We start from the raw sequence: 19,426 nt of genomic DNA on the forward strand, positions 1-19,426 counted from the left end.
CACAGAAACACATTCCCCTTTGCTTGAAGAAACAGACAGTTCTCAGAATAGTCCTTTTTACTGTGATTTACAATAAAAATCATTTACAACATATCCATGAAAAATAATGCCATTTTGAGTCTGGCACAGATGTTTTCCTTTATCAAAGAGGAAGCTAATGTAAAATCTTTCCTTTTTCTCCCTAAAGGACTTCATAAAGTAAATGAAACATTTTTTTGTTTAAAAAGAAAGTCCCTTTAGAAAGTCTATTTTACACAACACTAACAAATCAGCATGCAGGCAAACTTATTTAACTGGACCAGCAGTGCTTGGATTAACCTTTTAAAAAAATAATAATCATCCCATGAAGAGAGAAGGTAAAGGGAACTTTACCTACACCAAAAGTCCTTTGGATATTACCGTTCAATAAGCCTGAACTCTGCTAGCAGTGGCAGGTGGTCAGAAGAGTTATTTTCATTGGGAAGACCATTAACAGTCCAAAGATCTTTCTCTGTTAGAAGTGCCAGCCTGCCAAGAAGTTTCAGACCCCCACAAAAAGAATCCTCTGCTCCTGTTAAAAAAAACAAAAAGGAAATGCTCATCAGTGTGGGCTAAACATCACACATTCATACATATGTAGAAGGAAGAAAACAGTATGGCAGCAATAATCCAAAGTTGTTACTGTTCCACCATTAAAATCACCAATAAGACAGCTTACAAGTTCTTTTATGACTCTCAGAGTAGGGTTTAATCAGTAGAGCTCAAAGTATTCAGAAGGACACTATTTTGCAGAGGGATAAATGGAGGTAAAAAGGAAAACGGATTTATTTGCTCAGTGTAACTCCCCTGAAAAAGCCTCATATAATCCAGTCCTGTACTTTAGACAATAGCATTGCTAAACAGAGGTGACACTTGCAAAGTAAGGTCTCTTTTTAGAGTTACTGGTTCACATAACATTTTATTTCTGTATCCTCAAGCACACAGGCAGGTCATGCATTCTTGCTCATAAGGATGAAAGTACTCTAGCATTTCCCTCTCTTAACTGTTCATCAGAAGAAAGGGATCTTCCTCCATTATCTCCTGCTACCTATTCCTGTAACTGCCTAAGAAACCCACCCCCACCTCCTTCCCCAGATGAAGCACCACATTGCTCATGCAAGAGGGGAAGACAACTCAAGCCTTGCAATTACTACACAATTATATAGAACAGTTTGGGTTGGAAGGGATCTTAGGGCCCATCTGGTTCCAACCCCCTGCCATGGGCAAGTGACACTTTCCACTAGACCAGGTTGCTCAGAGCTCCATCCAACCTGGCCTTAACACTTCCAGGGATGGAGCAGTGCTGGTCTCAATACTGATCATCTCCACCTGGACATTGAGCCATTGATGGCAACTGTTTGTTTCCAGCCAATTCAGTGTGTGGTGCAGCCACCAAATCCATTTCTCCAGCTGTTGGGCAGGACATGTCAAATGCCTTGCACAAGTCCAAGTAGATGGCACCAGTGGCTCTTCCCTTATCCACAACTGCTGTAAACCTATTACTAAAGGCCATTAAATGTGTCAGGCAAGATTTCCCAGCATCAAAGAGCAAACAGCTTCTCCAGCTCAGGTAGAGATCCTTCCATGATGTGTGAAACTTTTAGACTTCCTGAGCTATGTACTTATGTGAGACAACAACTCAGCAAGCCTACCTATTGCTTTCAGAGTCCAGAGATGATACTGAGCATGCTGAGTGCTTTCAGGACCAGCACAAACTGCAGCTGTAACTTTTGACAGAAATACTTTCTGTGTCACAGTGCTCGGCCAATTCAGAACTTCCTGGCTGAACCTGGTACTGGCTTACCATAGGAGATAATTTAAAGAACTATCCAGCAACTGCTGAACTCCTCAGAGAGTTCAACAGCTTCATCCTTTGCCATCTGCCAGCTTTCCAGCCCTTTAACAACCCAGCAACTGTTTGCTGCTCTAAAGAAAAGCTTTTTTTACTGCAAAGATCTCTTGGCAGCTCTAAAGCACACGTCCACCAGGTCTTGAGACACATTTATCATTTGGGACAGCACCTGCATATCTACAAAGGAGCTGTTTATTGCCACAGAGAGCTTGGTCTGCATGCAGTGATTAATATCACTCAGAACACTCAGCAAAATTGTGCCCTGCAGGACTTAGGTAGGTACTGAACCCTGATTACATGAAATCCTGAATACCAAACCAAATATCTGGTTAAACATGACAGAATAAACATGAATATTTTAAAATAAAACCCTTTAAATGGAAAAACCCAATCAGTCAGCCTAGACCACATTTAATATTCACTTGTTCTGACTGTGGTAACTTTAAATACAGAGGCCCAGGTCATAAGAAAACTGAAAATCCAAACCATCACTTAATTTCTAAGAGCTCATGAACAAAAACGATACCAGTTTAAAGTAGTTGGAAAATTCAGGTTTGATTCCATTCTGTGCTCTGATGTGGGAAGAATCTATTTGAAAAACAAGTGCAAAAAAAAAAATGTACTGTATCTTTGCTGGAGCAATGATAATGCAAAAAATATATATAAACAGGTGAATTGGGATTCAGTTTTGTGCAGGGACGCACTCTGGAATCACACAGCACTCTATTAAATCACATGGCATTCAGAAGTCATTTAAATACTTCCCATGTACTGTTTTTTCAGTCAAAGCTTTCGTACTTGTCATTTTACATTAAGGTAGCATTTACTGTGCATGTTATGACAAATGAGACTTCTGTGAATTGACTCAATGAATTTTAACAATCTAGTCTCAAGTTACAAGAGATGAAGGTGGTGTTTTCATTCCACATACTGAAAGCAGTATTAGTTTATAAAAATCAGTTGCCCTCTACAGCGGGAGCAGGAATGGAATCCAGATTTCTTTGCTACAAGTTTGCAGAGCCATTTATCTGCTAGCACTGCACTGTGGAATAACATGTTTATGTTGATGGCATAAAATACAGAACTCAGGAGGGCATGGAAAGTAAACTGCTCAGAAGCAGCCACGGAACGAGTCCCAGTGCAATAAAGGACAGCTAAGCACCTAGTTACCCATCACGAAACTCCCTCAGAAGTACAGCGACTTTCTTGCACCATCTGGTGACTTTTAGCTGCAACTGCAAACTGGAGAAGGACAGCTGGGCCTGTGCCAGTGACTGTGCTCAAAGGCCACAGAGTCTGTTACTTGGCAGAAATCACTCCAAGACAAGCTGAGAAGTAAATTGCAGTTCGTTTATCAGTTTTAACGCACATCATAAATTGCTGTTCACCATTGTGTTGATCAGATAATTGGAAATACTGCCTTGCTGTAGGTCTGGCCTGTGTTACTGACAGCAATATTTCTCAGGTGCTACTTCCACTGCTGCTTTCCTGTACCTCCAGCTTGTCTCCATGATGAGACAGAACTACAGAAATGTTCAGTCAGATGATAAGGTTTGCCCTGTGTGGCACTACAAGTCCTGCTGTGGTGAGCTGACAAGGCCAGCCACGTTTCTCAGGTAACAGCTGACATTCAAAGCACTCCCACGAACCTCTGAGGTACTTCACATGGATGAAATTATCACTACATTTAAACAAATATTCTTGCTTAGCATTTATAAAAAATAATTAAAAGTTGGTTTCTTTACCTGGCTGGGCAGCAGTATCATCATTTGCTGCAGAATAGAAAATATAATCCACGGTGACAGCACTTCGGGAATGACAAGTTGTCACTTCTGGTATCCCAGTTTCAGGGAAGTAATGAGAATAGACTGAAGACAATTTAAAATGGTGCCGCAATTTTGAAGACAACCTAAAGAGACATCAAAGGAAATAATTTTATTTTCTTGCATTACCAAGAAGGAATAAGCAATGAAGACATACCAAATAGTTCCTGGTTACAAACAAAACGAATTATCTGGATATGCAAACTAGTGTTTCTCTCCTGCAAGCCATCCCATAGCCTTTTGTGTGAGAGGCCTGAAACTCTGAAGGCAAAATGCAGGCAGCATTTTCAAGTAAAAGAGCTGATCAGAACTGGCTTAGCCGACACTTCAATTATAGATAGCTTTCACCTCCACATACATTTTGTAAGCAATCACATGTCTTCACTCAGCAGTCTCTCCCTGACACACAGGCAGAATGTCCACAAATGCAGCTCACAGGAAAGCAACGAAGCACAAACTCGTCTATAACCAGGCCCTTCAGCATATAGAGAAATTCAGATTTTTAGGTTTTTTCCTCCCCCAAGTTAGAGCTATCAAGTCCTTCCAAGTTAGACAATTAGGCATAGCCTTTCTTCCACTCAGGCTCCCATTTTCTATCTCCCCATCATTTGTCTGTTCCTCTTCAGTTCAGCCCATCTTGTCTCACTCGTCTTGTCAATCTTGGAAAACTGCAAACAGCAAAACTACAGCTTTCAGCAAAAGAACTCCTGTCTCCCAGACATTTGCTTCCATCATCTCTGCAAATCATCCATCCCTCAGCTGTACCTGCCTCATCTTGCATCTTAAACCTGGGCTGCAATGTGTTCTGGTTGAAATCCAAGCAATTAAAAACAAAATCAGCATGTTACCTTGCCTGATTCAGAGCAAACATGCCAGCTGGTACAACACAGGACAAGTAGTAATTTCTGCTTTTGTTACATGACATCCCTTTTAAGATGAGGGGAAAAAGCCCTGCAAGAAGCATTCAGCATGCTATGGTTTAAAACAGTAGCACAGGGCTTCCTGTTTGTTATCTACTTCTTCTCTCACAAATGCCACGACTTACCTTTTTCATCACCAAGAATCACCATGAGTTCTAATATAACTATCTGCAGTGATACCACAATCTCGTTTCTGGTAAGAAATGGCTGACTTGGAGCCTGACATCCCATACACACATTTATGCCAATTTCCTTCTTCTATGCCTTACTTTGTATGCCTTTACCAGTTTGGTAAATGCAAGTATTTTTCCTTTCAAGAAGCAGTTACATTTTCCTTCTCAGCATTCTGGCCATGGCTTCCTCCTTCAGTTCAACAAGCAGATATTTGCTCTGAGTGAAAGTTGTATTACCAAATCCATAATACTCCACATTTCTCAGACTCAAATTCTCCCACAGAACTCATGACAAGGAAGATTTTATGACCTTTCCAGTTCCTTTCCCTCCTTCACCCAAATTTCGTGCTGTATTATAGGATTTCACTACATCCATAACTAGAACTGCTAACACTTCAGCAACTGGACAACATGGTTTATTTTTGTCCTCTCCCTCTTTCAAAAACATGGCTTCTGCAATTGGACAAATTCACATGTTTCTTGCAATGTCCCTACAGAGGATGATGTCCTGTTTATGTCAAGAAGTGACAAAAAATGCCAGAAGCATTATTTTAATAAGCAGACCGAAAGTATCCTCTAAAAAGCACTGACACCTCACCCCTGCATTATGAAAAAATATCTCCAAGTTCCTGAAAGAACACACATTCCATTATTGCCAGTTCTAGTCTTTTGCTGTCTGATCAGCCTTTTCATGTTTGAATGGACAATTCTGATTTTGCCAAAAGGGCAGAATGGGTTGGGTGATCAACAGGTATCCACAACTGGAATCAGATATAAATTTGGTCTAAAACCAAAACCAACCCCCAAGTAACCAGCCAAGGGCTTCCATATTTTCCCCCAACACATACTTTTCAGATGCTATTACAATCTCCTGAGGGTTGTCTGGTTTTGCCGCTTCCAATTTTTCTCCTGCAAAATAAAAATAAATTCAATTTACATTTAAAAATAGGATAGAAGTGAGACCAACACTGAAGAGTTACAGAAAAGCTACAGGAAAAAAGTGTCTTTAAGTACACTTATTTTTTGCAGCAGGCAAGATACAAGTCACAAAGCTGGATTAAATTCTTCTGTTCCTTTAGTAGCATTCCTTCTAAAGATCTTTTACATTATGTCCCATTCATTTAAAATTGCTTTTTTCTGTCAAAGAAAAAAATAGTGGATGAAAGATGTAGCCATACTCAGCAAGGAATCACTTGCTCTTCCCAGCTGTTCCACGAAGTGCCAACACTATACTTCATAAGCTCTGAGGCAGAATGCATGTTCACACTACGTCCATGTGCTGCATTCCTTCACCTCCCTCTTCCCAGTCACAGCACAGCTGCCTTTAAGGATGCAAACCCAGCAGTTTAAACATTACACACCAACTCCCGAATGGAAATTTGTAACTATTATCTTCTAAACATTCAACTTTGCAAAGTTTAGGTGAATACATTGCTTTACACTCTAATGAGCCCAACAAGGGAGTTTTGCAAGCTCAAGACTCATTCTTTTTCCCCCACTAGAACAGAACATCTTGTTTTCAGTACTGCCTGAATGATACTTTCAAAGGTTCACAAAAACTCATTAATCCAAAAACTGACCTGCATTTTCTTCTTTTTGTTGCTGTTTTATTTCATATACACAGTTTTGTGAAATACCTAATTTTTTTGGCCAAATTGGTATAGATAAGATTCTTTGTCCCCTTGGAAACTGTTCTTGTCCAGAGACCTGAAAAGGACAACACAAGCTTTTTTCAGACAGAAATCTGATTTAAAAAAAACAAAAAAAACCACCAAACAAACCTGAAATAAATGAACATTTTTCGTAAAGTTTAAAGAAAAAGAAAAAGGCCCAGTCCCTTAGAATAACTCTTATAAGAGTAAAATCCCTGTAAAAATAACACCCTTTATGTGCATCCCCTTTGTTTATTCTTAGCAACTTCTTTGCAGCTACCCAATTTTTCCAGGTAGTTCTTGGACACTGAGAGACTTCCAAGGACACTTTTAGCCATGTGACAGGACCAGATCAGCATACAAAGCTACACAGCAGACACTTCAGCTTCAGGATGCTGATCCTTCTGGGAGCAAGTCAAGTCAAATGGGGGCTTGAATCAACTACCCACTAGCAAAGAACACCCAGCAGGGCTATTTTTTTGTCATGTTCTCTCATTTAATGTAGTTCAGTCACTCCTATTAAATAGCATGTGACACATCCAACAGCTACATACAAGAGCTGACAACAAGACATCATTTAACATGAAACAGTTGAGGTTCAGCATCTAATTGCAGCTTTGCTTTCATAATTACTGTGGCCACCAAGTTTATCTACAGTAAGAGTCATCTTCCCACAGAGCACACAGTAGGTTTTTGATTAAGTAGTTACTTTATCCTACTTAAAGACTGGGACACCTAAACACAGTGATAAAAATCATCCAAACACAGTGATACAATCACCCTGTGGATTCACTACATTTCAAGAATGATTGTTGGTGAGTTTTTCCTTTCAGAATGCTGGGAGAGGATGCAACATTCCCTAAGGCACAGCTAATACAACCAAGCTCATTGAAGTAACTCTGCAGTAACTTTTGCTTTGCAGGCTGCAGAGATGGCACTAAGACAGGCACTGCAATGGAAGCAATCACAGCACCACTCAAATACTTCTCTTTAATCAGCACTAACCATTTTCTTGGTGAGAAGTGAGAAGCACAGCTTACCTTCCCTATAGCAAGTCCTTCATAATTTAACTTTCCTTCCTTTATAAATCTGTACAATGGAGAGCCAGGAACAGAATTGAAGTCCCCACAGATGATAACTGGGCAGAAGGAACCATGCTTCTGAGGGGCAACACTGGCTATCTCTGCCAGGAGCATTGCAAGCTGGGTCAGTTTGATGTCCCCTCTCCTTGGGTTGTACAGCAGGTGTGTATTGGCAATACAGATGGCAGCGCTGGCTTTACAATGAAATCTGGGCTGCAGCAGCAACACCAGTCCAACGTTGTCCCTGTCCAAGAGTGGGATATCGCGGCGAAAAAATTCCACGGGGTTTGAGGAAATCAGGCTAAATTTGGAAGTTTTGAAGCAAATGGCACAGCCATCAGGTTTTCTCCCTGTCCTCATTTTATATTCACAGTGATACCCTGTAAAAAAGGCAATTAAAAACATAAAATACTATTGTATCAATAGAGACTTTGAAACAAAAAAAATTAGAAAAATCTCACACTACTTCTCTCACATGACAGTCAACCCTCAGTCTGAAGTACCAAAGTCTGCATGAAGTTCACATAGACTCGTGTTCACTTTTCTTTCTGCCCCAATCTGACCTGAAGCAAGGCAGGACAGGAAGCCTGGTCCAATACCTTTGGCAATGTGTAAGCATCTACATACTCTAAGATACCAACCATGTTCTTATCTCCTCATGTGGAAAAAAAACCCAAACCAACCCAACAAAGAAAGCCCCCAAGTCACATAAAAGTGGCCTTGTGCATTGAAGCTTTTTCTGGATGTTACAAGCATGGTTTAGGAGTGATACCAGGGAAGCATTACCAATCAAAAGCCTTAATCACACTAAGTCATTAGTCAATGTCTAAAATGATTCATAGAACAAAGGGCTCAAACATAATTATGCAATTATCCAGTGAGCAGCAAGTGGCAAGCTTTCACCAAGGGAACAGAGACACTTATCAAATGACAGCACTGGACTTCAAACAAGTCCACCTAAAAATAGTGATTTGCCAATTTCTTCATTTTATGTAGAGGTGATTTAAACAAGATTTAAACAAGACCTTATCAATGTAGGGAAAAAAAATTAGATCTTGAAACAGTATCTAGTTTTTGCCATTTTCAAATATTCTCTGCCCTGCCCAGACCATATGAATTCATGAAGTACAGCCTTAGTGAAGTAGGGTGAGTTGACCTGAGCTCACACCAGTGCTGGAACAAGGGATTCCCATTCCCCTCTCCCAGATTAAGGCCATGTTGCTCCTGCCACTTGTTGCAGCACTTATTGCTAACTCAGTAAGCCAACAGAAAATTAACCCAGAAAAATAAAATTAGTCTGGATAGTATTCTGCTGGACTGGTGGATTTCACTAGTGAGTGCCACAACTAGCCCAGGATAAGGGGCAGGACACACATCTGGGAGCTAGGGATGGGGAAAGGAAGGGCTAAAGCAAGCTCCAGATCCTCCTGTACAGTAGCTAGAAGCTCACTTGCCCCCACAAGCCTGGCCTCGCAATGTTGTTTCACATTTCAAGTGGATTTCAATCAGTACTGCCATTACTCTATCTTCTTTGCAAACACTCAATTCTGGGAGCTAGACTACCTCAACTAACCAAGAAAGAAAAAAAATTACCAGTCCAGTGCTGCTCCTTTACCATGCCCTCCTGGCATCAGACGAGAACCAGTGCCAGGATGGAAGCAGGGCCCTGGGACTGGAAGGTGGTGCAGGGCACAGAAGATTTAGATCAGTTTAAACCACCATGGAATCAAACCCTTCCATAAAATCACATGAGGGAGAGTGACAAGACAGTCTATTCAGACTGACTGACAGCACTTGTATAAAAACTAATATATATACACTGACCATGGATAACATTTAGTGCTGGTATTTGGAAGGTTTCAAGGCAGAAAAACATGCCCTTGAAGAGCTACCCAACAGGAATACTGCTAAAAAACATTAAGGTAGTTTCCAGAGAGCACTTGATGAATTTATGAAAGAGGATACACAACATTGTTGCATGTGATGGCAAAAGACTTGATTCTATAATCTATGAGAGGGTTTTTTTGAGGAAACTAGTGCTGAGTTCCCAAAGGGTAACAAGTTACCCCTGCAGGGGAGAAGACAATGTATTGGTCCTAGGAGTTTCATCATACCCAGGGATTCCAAACTCGACTTGATCTCTGTTCTATAGTGGTCTTCTTGGACTTCTTGTAAGCAGAGCACCTAAGGCAAAGGTTTACAATTACAATATATTAGTAAGTACATCAAAATATCACCACAGCATATCTCTGTAAAGGTATTAAAAAAAAATATCAAACTCAGAAGCTTTTTGACTCCATAATCCCACAATAGAATTCACTCTTCTATAGAAAATGCTGCCTAAGATTATGAAGAAGGCCCCAATTCCTCTCACCCTTTTTCAGACAGACATTTTCAGAGGTGAGAATAAATATAATCAAAGTAGTAATTTGCTACTACATTCTCAGCAGTTCAGGGGAAGGCTCAGTGCCAGAAAGGAGAGATGAAGAGGCCAATGGCATACTACAGGGTGGAAAACAAGCCTCCATATTATGAGAACCTAAACCAAAGATCAAACTCAAAATATTCAGTTAAGAGAGATCACAGAATCACAGAATATTTTGAGTTGGGATGGACCCACAAGGATCATCAAGTCCAGCTCCAGTTGTGAGCATCTTTGAGCCTTTCCCCAGCATGCTGCAGTAACACACAGATTTACAACCACCACTGGGATAAAGGACTGAGTTGCCAAAGGGGAACAAGTTACCCCTGCTTGCTGAACTGCAGCAACACATTCCACTTGCCCAGCTGACAATCGCTCATTCAAGGTCTCAAGGGAGACTCAAATCTCAAGCAACATTCTGAAGTCTCTGCTTCACTTAAGGTTACAGTTCCAACCAATGAAATAGTTAAAAATCTATGTCCTTTAGCAAGAAATTTCTCTGTGGAAAGGGCACCTGCACCTACCAGGGTCTGACAGCAGCTGTTCCTCTCAGAAAGCTACCTAAGGTATCTCATTGTAAAAATATATGCATACAGGATGTATAAATTTATTAGGAAGAAAGAAAGAGCTTGAGGGGGACTTTAATTTCCAGATTCCTGGCTATGTAGTAACATAACTGCATTTTTCAAATGGTACAAGGCTGTTTTTCTGTGGCTTCTCTAATACAACCACTTTTTTTCAGTACTGTTTTCTGACACAAACAGGATGGATTCTATCACTGAACTTTTGTTGGTCTAAACAATGACTGAAGCAAAATTTTACTGACTTGACTTCCTGATTAAGACTTACAATAATTTATGTGTCCTCAAAAATAAACAATAAACTCTACAAAACCACAGCAGTGTTTTTTCAGACCCCCACAGAGAGTAGCAGAATTTGCTACTTCTGTTTATCAGTTCTTAAGAAATATCCACGTGCTCATTTTCTACTCACATCTGCATCCAGCTCTTTGATTTCTTGTAGGATGTTGGGAAATCTGTATGTCCAGAATAGCAATCGCTGCCTGCAGTGTTTGTACAGGTGAGAGTTGTCTTCCAACAAATTCTGTGAGAGAATATTGTAGGACATGACTGTAAAATCAAATGTTGCGTCACTTCCTGTATTGCTTTGGTCAGATCCTTTATTTTTAGCGATTTTCATTGTTTTACTCTGCTGACAGAAATATTCCCAGTGTCTTTTGATGGTTCCTGTTAAAAGCATATGAAGCAGAAAAAAGTTGTTATAGACCATACGACTTCTTACTGCTCTTGGAAATCATTCTACTGACAATTATTTGTCTTTCAAATCACTTAAATAATTCTAAAATCTTATTCAATTAGCAGTGATTCAGACCCTCTGTTTAAGATGGATTTTATATAAGCATCATTATTTTATATAAGCATTATAAGTTAAAAAAAAAAATCAAACAAACATCACAAAACCATTATATTTCAACTGCTTTGAAACTGGGGAACTGGCATGTTCTAAGGAGATTGTTGCTATCAGACTATACCCCCTGCTCCTGCAGAAGGGCTGTCAAACTGGTGAGTCAAATCCACTCTGTTAACAGAGAGTCTTATGCTGCCTTCTCAGCAGAGATGGTGTCAGTCTGGGATACACTCCTTAGAGCAGCATGTGGGCATCTTGTTGATCTCTCTATCCATGACTAACAAAGGGTTAGGAAACAATCAATCACCTCTAGCCTGTGTACAGTCTGTAAAACTCATCCATAAGCTGCAACAGGGTCTCCTACAGGAGTCCCAAAACAAATAATGAACCTGATTTTCCTCAGTGAGTTGAGAAATCAAGAAATTATTAAGTCTCAGAATTACCAAGAACTTCTGAAAAGGCTTCCTTTGCCTTTCTGCCATTTCTAATTTCATACTTACTATTAGTATGAAAATTTGTAATAACCTATCTGCCCACCATTAAGCATCCAGTTACTGTTTAAGAAATGTATTTCTCCACTTAAAAACTCACAGAGGTGCTTTTCACCCTTTATATCTGACCTCATCTGAGAGCAAGCTGAGGTCCGGTTACCGATGCTAACAACCAGTGGCAGACTGCAGCTATAGCTGTTACTATCTGTCCTATTTGGTTAGTAAATTTCATTGCTATGCTCCTGAAGATAGATATGATGTTTCTAAGCCTTAGGGGTATTTGTGTCCAAAAATCCCTTTGGGATGCTGATAGCATCTACTGCCCTTTTTAGTCATAATACAATTTCCAGTTTATTTTTCTAAGGAAGTCACTTATGCAAGAGGGCCATGATTTTGACTGTGTCCCTCTATTTGTTTCACACTAGACAAAACTGTAAATATACACAAAACTCAGTAAAATACTTGGATGCTATGTAGAAGATTGTAGCTGTAATAAGCTAACACAGACACTTTGAAGTTTCATGGAAGTTTGTCAGTGAGCACAGTAGACAAATCTGCACTTCTTCCTGTATTTCTCTGGATAAGCACAAGTGCTGCTTGCTCTGTCAGACGTGATCTGACACAAAACTTGCTAACATGCCACTGGCAGAATGCAGTTGCAAAAACAAAATCACACAGTCACACTGGAAGCAAGCACCATTAAATCTCTGTCCATTGATTCTCAGTTTTCTAGGTTGCAGAAAACTCAGCTGGTCTGGAAAGAACCCAGTTCAAGTCCAGCAGGGTTTATGAGCTCAGGTAGAGTACCAGGAATGAAGCCATACAACTGCCAGCCCAGCTCAGCCCTACAGCAAGTCAGCCAAATCTTCTTGCTTTTTAGAGTTTCCAAGTTAACAGACATGACCTGGTGACAGAGACATGAGGAGAGAATGTTGTCTGAACCAAGCTCAGGACTCCCCAAGTTGGTCAATCCCTCACACAAATGACTGTGTTCTACTGCCAAGTGCAGTGAACCTAGTTCTGGTGCACTGTTTGACAGCACAAAATACAAGTTTACAGACTAAACAGTATTACAAAACTGGACCATTTTTAAGACATGTTTGCCTGAGAGGGGTGCCAAGAAAAAGAGTAACTCAAAAGGAGCAGGCAGTACTGCTCATAACTCTAATGCATTTGGTGTCTTTAGCATTACAAATGAACACGGAAAATGAGCAAAGAGCATTTTTTACCTTTCTTGCTGCTGTGTTTTTCTTCATTCTGTGCTACAGAAAGACAAGATACTCCCTTCTGATTAGACAAGTTTGTTTCTTGTTCAGGACTCGAAGTATCATCCTGGCCACTGAGTCTTCTCTTCTTTGTCAATGGCTCTTCTCCCTCAGATTTCATACTGGGGTTGGGTAGGTGAAAGCAACAACTTTGTGTGTAGTTATCAAGATGCCAGTTATAGTTCTGAAACTCTCTCCAAGGTCCAAAGACTGGAGGGAATCTCCAGTTTGCTGAGAAATCAGCTGAAATAGGGAGTGGAAACGAGGCCCAGGGAGGAGAGTGTCCGGCCCATCTCATACAGCTGGAAACTGGGCTGTTCAAGGTGAGTAGCTGGGAGCCATTCCAGTGGGTGATCCAGTCTCTGCCCAGCCTCTGCACATGGCGGGGCAGCATGGAGTGTCTACCAAAAAAGCACAAGTTTCATTACTTGCACACCACTACACCTGCCTGTAGAAGGCTGTAGAGGCAAATCATCCTGGTCAGGACTTACACAAGATACTCTTTCTCTACAAGTTAACGCATACAAGATACTCAAACGCTTATAGATATATACAAAATATTTAAACATTTATCTAAATGATATGCAAAATGGGACTTTACAAAGAGATCTTGCATCCTGTTCCTCCCCTCAGATTTACAAGTGCCATTTAGTGTCCAAACCCTATCCATCTGAGTAACTATTTACAATTTATTTTCTGCCTTGCTGAATTCCAGTGTCAGATCTTTCAAGCGCTCAGAGGAATGACCTTTACAAAAGGTCATTTTTGCATGCTGCATTAACTTTATCATAAGGCTATTTGTAAGGAATGAGAAGACCACTTTCCTGCAAGCAGTCAGAACTTTGTTTGGAAAGCCATTGATATGGCTCAAATCCCAATGCCAACACAACAGGGAAATAAAGGTGCTAAGTCTCAAGGCATCACTAGCACCAGCTCAAGACTAAATCTGTATTCTTATTTCTTTTCCAGGAAGGCAAACCACAGCTCAGCAACTAAAACCATGAAAAAAAAGTGGGGTTTTTCCTTTTTTTTTTTTTTTCAGAAGAAAAAAGAAACCTGTCTCTCAACAAAATCACTGGAATGAAGGCTGAGTGACAATAATCTGTCTCAGCTTCCTCACTGTTTAAATAAGAAGGTGTATTTTGAGCTTATAAGCAAAAGATAACAAAGCCTGGTATGCGTGAAGTTGAACTGAAGTGAGAACCTCCCAGCTGCCATTCAGCAGAGCAAATACGCTGAAATACAGAATCACAGAACATGCTGAGTTGGGAGGGACCCACAAGGATCATCGAGTCCAACTCCTGTACCTGCACAGGACATCCCCAGGAGTCACACCATGTGCCTGAGAGCGTTGTCCAAACGCTCCCTGAGCTCTGTCAGGCTGCCTGGTGCTGTGACCACCTCCCTGGGGAGCCTGTTCCAGCGCCCGAGCACCTTCTGGGTGAAAAACCTTTCTTTAATATCCAGCCTAAACCCGCCCTGACACAGCTTCAGGCCACTGCCTTGGGTCCTGTCACTGGGCGCCACAGGGAAGAGGTCACTGCCTGCCCCTCCTCTTGCCCTCACGAGGAGTTGTAGACTGCCACGAGGTCTCCCTCAGTCTCCTCCAGGCTGAAAATGACCTCGGGCGCTCCTCACATGGATTCCCCTCAAGGCCCTTCACCAGCTTCATTGCCCTCCTTTGGACACCCTTTAATAGCTAATACAACTTTCAGCAAAACCCGCTTGTCCCGGAACAACCCTTTCCCGCCACAGCGCACCAGATGTAGTCGGGCAGACACACAAACAAAACACTCCTCCACCCACCCCCCCCGCACACCACAGCATTACTATGGAGCAAAAAGAGGCACCACTCCTTTACAAAAACCTCCTGAAACACTTGCTTTACAGAAAAGCGCTGAGAAACTGCTCCCTCCTAAACCCCCGGCCCCCCAGCCCCGCACCCCCGGCAGCAGACAGCCCCACGCCGCGCTGTGCTGTTTACCGCGGCCCTGCTCGGCCTAATGGCGGGCATTCAACACCAGCGCCCCCAGCCCCGTTACCTCCCGGCGGGCCCGGGCGCGGGCCCGGCCCAGGGGAGCCGCGCTACCGGCCCCGCGCAGCCGCGGCGCCCCCCGAGGGGGTCAGCCCAGGGCAGCGCCAGCTCCGCCCGCCGCGCTCCGGCCACCGCCTCATACCCCGCACGGGCTGCGGCCGCGCCGCGCCCTCCCGCTCGCTCCTGGGACTTGTAGTGCAAGGGCCGGGCCTGCGGCCATGTTTAGTCCTGGAAACCGACGCCGAGGCCCGGCCGCCATCTCGGCCCCGGGCGGGTGACGCCCCCGAAACCGCGCTCCCTTCCCGGGGCGCTCCGGGGCAGCGCCCGCTCCAGAGCGCAGCACGACCGGCACGTAGGCAGCCTGACTGCGGGCTTTTGAAGCATTTAGATGGAGGTAACACTGTGTTCATGCAGTAGTTTCTTCACCCAGAGTGGGTCTGGGCGCTGGAACAGGCTCCCCAGGGAAGTGGTCACAACACCAAGTCTGGCAGAGCTCAAGAAGCATTTGGACAACGCTCTCAGGCACATGGTGTGGCCCTCGGTGATGTCCTGTGCAGGGCCAGGGGCTGGACTTTGATGATCCTTGTGGGTCCCTTCCAACTCAGCATGTTCTGTGACAGTTTCCATAGGTGGTCTTCTCCCTGGGATCACCATGTGTTCCTGCAGGGTCAAAGGGACTGAGAAAGAGCTGCGATGTATTTCAAGGTGCTGACTATTTCAAGGGCAGCAGCATCATGCTTAGTGTTTGCAGAAAAAAAACGAACCCCACTCACCTAATAAAGTACTTCAACCTTGTCAGGTTTTAAAATGCAGCTGAAGGTGCTCTGCTGAGGGATGGGTGGGAGACCTGCCCGCCCTGCAGACCCTGCTGACAGACCCACTGCTGCTTACCAGCTGCAGAAACAATCCTCTGGCTCTGCCGATGTTGCTTGAATAAGCACTTAGAACGCTTTCTTGAGGTCTTCTGAGGACAGAGTAAATGCTGGCCCTGTTTACTGTAAGGAAACACAGCACAATGCATAAGAAAAATTATAGTGCTGAATAGTGCAGATGCTGTGCAGGAACTGTAATCAAGTAAAATACTGTTTCTCTGCATTCCTTTTATATCTGTCATAAAAGTGACTTTAAATAACATTTGAAGTTTTCCCAGGAGTGGTAGGGAAGACTGGAACTGAAATAATGCAGTGATGAGCACGCTAGTTAGGCAATGTGTCAAATCCACTTTGGGTTTTCCATTTCTTGGACACAAGTTACTGGTGAAAGGTAAAAATACCCATCCGTTTTCTGTTAGTTTCATCACAATATGACAGTGAAACTACTAGTCCCATAATACATGTGTAGTAGAGGATCTCCCAACTGTATTTTCAAGACCATCTTGTTTTGGTGGTTTGTTCTTTTCTGCATTTTTGTGTTCTTATCTTCTAGATGTATTTCTAGGACAGAAGACAGTAAGACATAGCTATAGCAACAACAACTGCTGTTATTTCTAGGACCAGAATCCACACATAGCATGCAGTTATTGTCTGTATTTTGACCTACACAGGACACCCAAATTGATCTGCCACTTCAAAGGTTTTTACATAGTAGTAACCTCTGTAGTGATGCTGAAAAAAAAAAGAAATCACTGAAGCTGTGGGTTTTAATGGAAAGGAGGATGTGCTGAAAAGCGTGAAGGTTGTGTAATAGACAAAATAGAAGATAAGAAAAAGACTAACCTATTAATATGATGCAAATTGTCTCTCATCTCAGTGTTGCTAGATTTTCTTGCCTTGACCTAGAGAAGTCTTAATAAGCCAGTAACACTTAATTGTGGATTTTTTATTCTCGTCTAATTACCCTTTTCTGTTGGCTATACCATGTGAAAAGATATTCTTCAGAATTAGGTATCTCCAAATTCTGATTTGTAAGTAGAAGCCAAATTATTTTATGAGTCATTTGAGCTTTTGAAACTCCATAGTGAATGGAGGCTACTGACTCACTGAGGGATGCTTTGATTGATTACAGTGCACATAAGAACAGCCACGGTGGCTCAGATCAATGTTCCACTGAGCTCAGTTTCCTGCTTTCTAAACGTGGTTAGCAGCAGATGCTTAGAAATGTGCAGGGGCTGGGCAAACTTCAAATGAACGCTCTCCCTGCCTCTTACTGTTTTCAGCTCCGTACATTTCCTAAGCCTGATGTGTTTGTCTCTTTACTCACTGTCTCTCTCCCCCAAGTACTCGAATTTGCGAACTTCTGATAACTTATATAACTTCCATGAAGTTCTGTGTACCAGCACAAGATGTAAAAGACACGTTCTTCCTCTCTCATAAGATAAGTGAGAGTGACAAGTGAGCTGCTAACAACCAATGTCCTCTTTCTTCCCCTTCCTTAAGAAAATGTTCCTCAAAGGAGAGGCACTTGCTTACTAGGAACTTCAGTACAAGACACACTCATCTTTCACAAAGACATGCAATTAAGTATTGTTAAATATTTTATGTCAAAAACCTGCATGAGAGCAGAGATATTAATAACCTGGAAAGGAAAAACTGTTTTTTTAACATCTGCAATTAAATGAATGAAAGCACAGTGATTAGAAAAAAAAATCTTAGCAGTTTATAATCTGAAGTGTGAGATCTACATCGGTACAGATCCCACTACAGACAAGAAATCGAAGGTAACTTTATGAAAGGACAAGGTACTGCAGCACAATATGCTCCTTAGAACTGCAGCAATGCCCCTCAAACCCTGAGGGTTTCCTAACACCAAAGCGTTCCGCAGACCTGTGCATGCACGAGAGCCCATCCGCAGGGAGAAGTCCAGGTAGAGCTTAAAGAACCTGGAGGAGACACAACACACGGAACATGGTGGCTCAATAACCATCAAACTTGCCTTTCTGGTAGCATTCCTCTTTAAAATCCGTGAGTCATTTCTGCGTTACAGGCCTAGGGATTTAGGGCAGCATAGCTTAAAACAGACCACGGCAGACGCTGGGAGCGGCGTACCAGGGGCTCATTACGATTTGTAGAGGCCACGGGCGCCTGTGTTATCAAGGGGTTCGGCGGTCAGTCCCCGCCAAGTGTAAATCCCCCCCGGCCGTACCCTTGCAGAACACCTGGAACGGGGCTGCGCCGCCGCCGTGCTGTGGCTGCCACGTCCGGGCCGTGACACCTCGGCCTCATCCCTGCGGCGCGGACTTTGAGTCTCGGGGAAAGGCCACGAGCCGGGGATCCCCGCACCCGGGCATCCCGTGCCGGCCGGGCGGGGCTCCCCGGGCCGGGCCGCCGGCACCGCCCGGGCGGGGCGGGGCGTTCCCGGGCGCCGCTTCCGCCTGTGCCGGGCGGCCGGGCGGCGCGGCGGGGGCAGCAGCAGGATGCTGAGCCCGCGGGAGCGCGGCGCCGACCTGGCCCGCTTCTACACCGTGACGGAGCCGCGCCGGCACCCCCGCGGCCACACCGTCTACAAGGTCACCGCGCGGGTGAGTCGGCGGCCGCCGCCCAGCCCCTCACCCCGGCGGCTCCCCGCGGCCGGCCTGCCCCGCGTTTGGGCTGTAAAGCCGCCGCTGGGTGCGGAACGGCGCCCGCGGCTGCCGTGCCCGTGGGGATCCTGGCGAGCCCGGCCGCGACGTGGAAGCCCCTGTGAGGGACACGGGTGGGAGGGAGGGAGGGAGGGAAGGTGGGACACGGCGGCCCCTCCCGAGCCGAGCCCCGGCCGCCTCCTGCAAACTTGAAGCCTCGCAACGTTGTAATGGCCTCAGAGCGCTTTGCAATTGACGCTCAATTTCCCTACTGTCCGTTGCAGGGCATGAGAGAGCAGCTTAAAAACAAACAGCTCCTTCTCTTTTTTACCCGTTCTTCCGCTCCAGATCTCGTGGATAGGTTGTCGTGGGATTGCCCAGCCTTTCTGGCAGCCCCGCAGCGCAGCGAGCTCGGGAGGAGCGGGAGGGAGCGGAGTGCGTGGGCTCAGCGCGCCCACGCTGGCAGCGCCGAGCTGCCTGAGCCGCACATGGGGCTGAGCGTGCCCAGCAGGGTCCAGCCTGGCCGGGCAGAGCGCTCTGGGTCAGTCAGGCCTAGCACGAGAAGCAGGAAAGCTCCTGCAGATGTTGGGAGAGCTGGTCTGGTGCTGGCTTTGCTGAAAGCTCCATCTGTTCGCCTAGGGAAATTCCTTGCTTTCTTTTCTACTTTCCTATTATGCCAGAAAAGGGAGGAGAGTGAGTAAATATGTGGGGATAGGTGCTAGAGGAGTGGGAGTTTAGCTCACAGGTGTGCTGGGATACATTGAGAGCA

General features: G+C 43.9%; 2 protein-coding genes across 6 annotated transcripts in view; one reads left to right on the forward strand and one right to left on the reverse strand.

The window, feature by feature from the left end:
• Positions 1-42: 42 nt before the first annotated feature.
• Positions 43-18,420, reverse strand: ANGEL2 (angel homolog 2). Of its 4 annotated transcripts, XM_048298559.1 has the most exons (10): positions 18,243-18,420; positions 16,053-16,156; positions 13,091-13,527; positions 10,936-11,189; positions 9,635-9,704; positions 7,479-7,900; positions 6,367-6,493; positions 5,635-5,695; positions 3,616-3,779; positions 43-550 (listed from the first exon to the last, which is right to left on the reverse strand). In XM_048298559.1, the coding sequence occupies exons 3-10, from the start codon at positions 13,518-13,520 to the stop codon at positions 396-398; spliced, it is 1,683 nt and encodes a 560-aa protein (XP_048154516.1). In that variant the 5' UTR covers positions 13,521-13,527; positions 16,053-16,156; positions 18,243-18,420; the 3' UTR covers positions 43-395. The 4 variants fall into 4 exon arrangements, with proteins under 4 accessions (XP_048154516.1, XP_048154519.1, XP_048154517.1 ...); XM_048298562.1 differs by lacking the exons at positions 16,053-16,156; positions 18,243-18,420 and adding an exon at positions 15,304-15,424; XM_048298560.1 differs by lacking the exons at positions 16,053-16,156; positions 18,243-18,420 and adding an exon at positions 15,169-15,283.
• A 48-nt stretch (positions 18,421-18,468) lies between these two features.
• Positions 18,469-19,426, forward strand: part of RPS6KC1 (ribosomal protein S6 kinase C1) — an 86,385-nt gene continuing 85,427 nt past the window's right edge. The window contains exon 1 of one of the 2 annotated variants that reach the window (XM_048297111.1): positions 18,469-18,618. In XM_048297111.1, the coding sequence (XP_048153068.1) occupies positions 18,514-18,618 (105 nt within the window). In that variant the 5' untranslated portion in view covers positions 18,469-18,513. The remainder of the gene's footprint in view (positions 18,619-19,426) is intronic. The other variant, XM_048297114.1, reaches the window with a different exon arrangement.

The sequence above is a fragment of the Corvus hawaiiensis genome, chromosome 3 (genome assembly GCF_020740725.1).
Source record: "Corvus hawaiiensis isolate bCorHaw1 chromosome 3, bCorHaw1.pri.cur, whole genome shotgun sequence".
NCBI lineage: Eukaryota > Metazoa > Chordata > Aves > Passeriformes > Corvidae > Corvus > Corvus hawaiiensis.

What these genes read in the sequence shown, in the direction of transcription:
- ANGEL2 (XM_048298559.1), bottom strand. Translation starts at nt 13,520, where the DNA reads ATGCTGCCCCGCCATGTGCAGAGGCTGGGCAGAGACTGGATCACCCAC. An exon ending in TCAAAGAGCTGGATGCAGAT is followed by an intron (nt 9,705 to 10,935) that starts GTGAGTAGAAAA and finishes CCTTTGCCTTAG; the next exon opens with GTGCTCTGCTTACAAGAAGT. An exon ending in ATTGTAATAGCATCTGAAAA is followed by an intron (nt 3,780 to 5,634) that starts GTATGTGTTGGG and finishes ATGTCTCTTTAG; the next exon opens with GTTGTCTTCAAAATTGCGGC.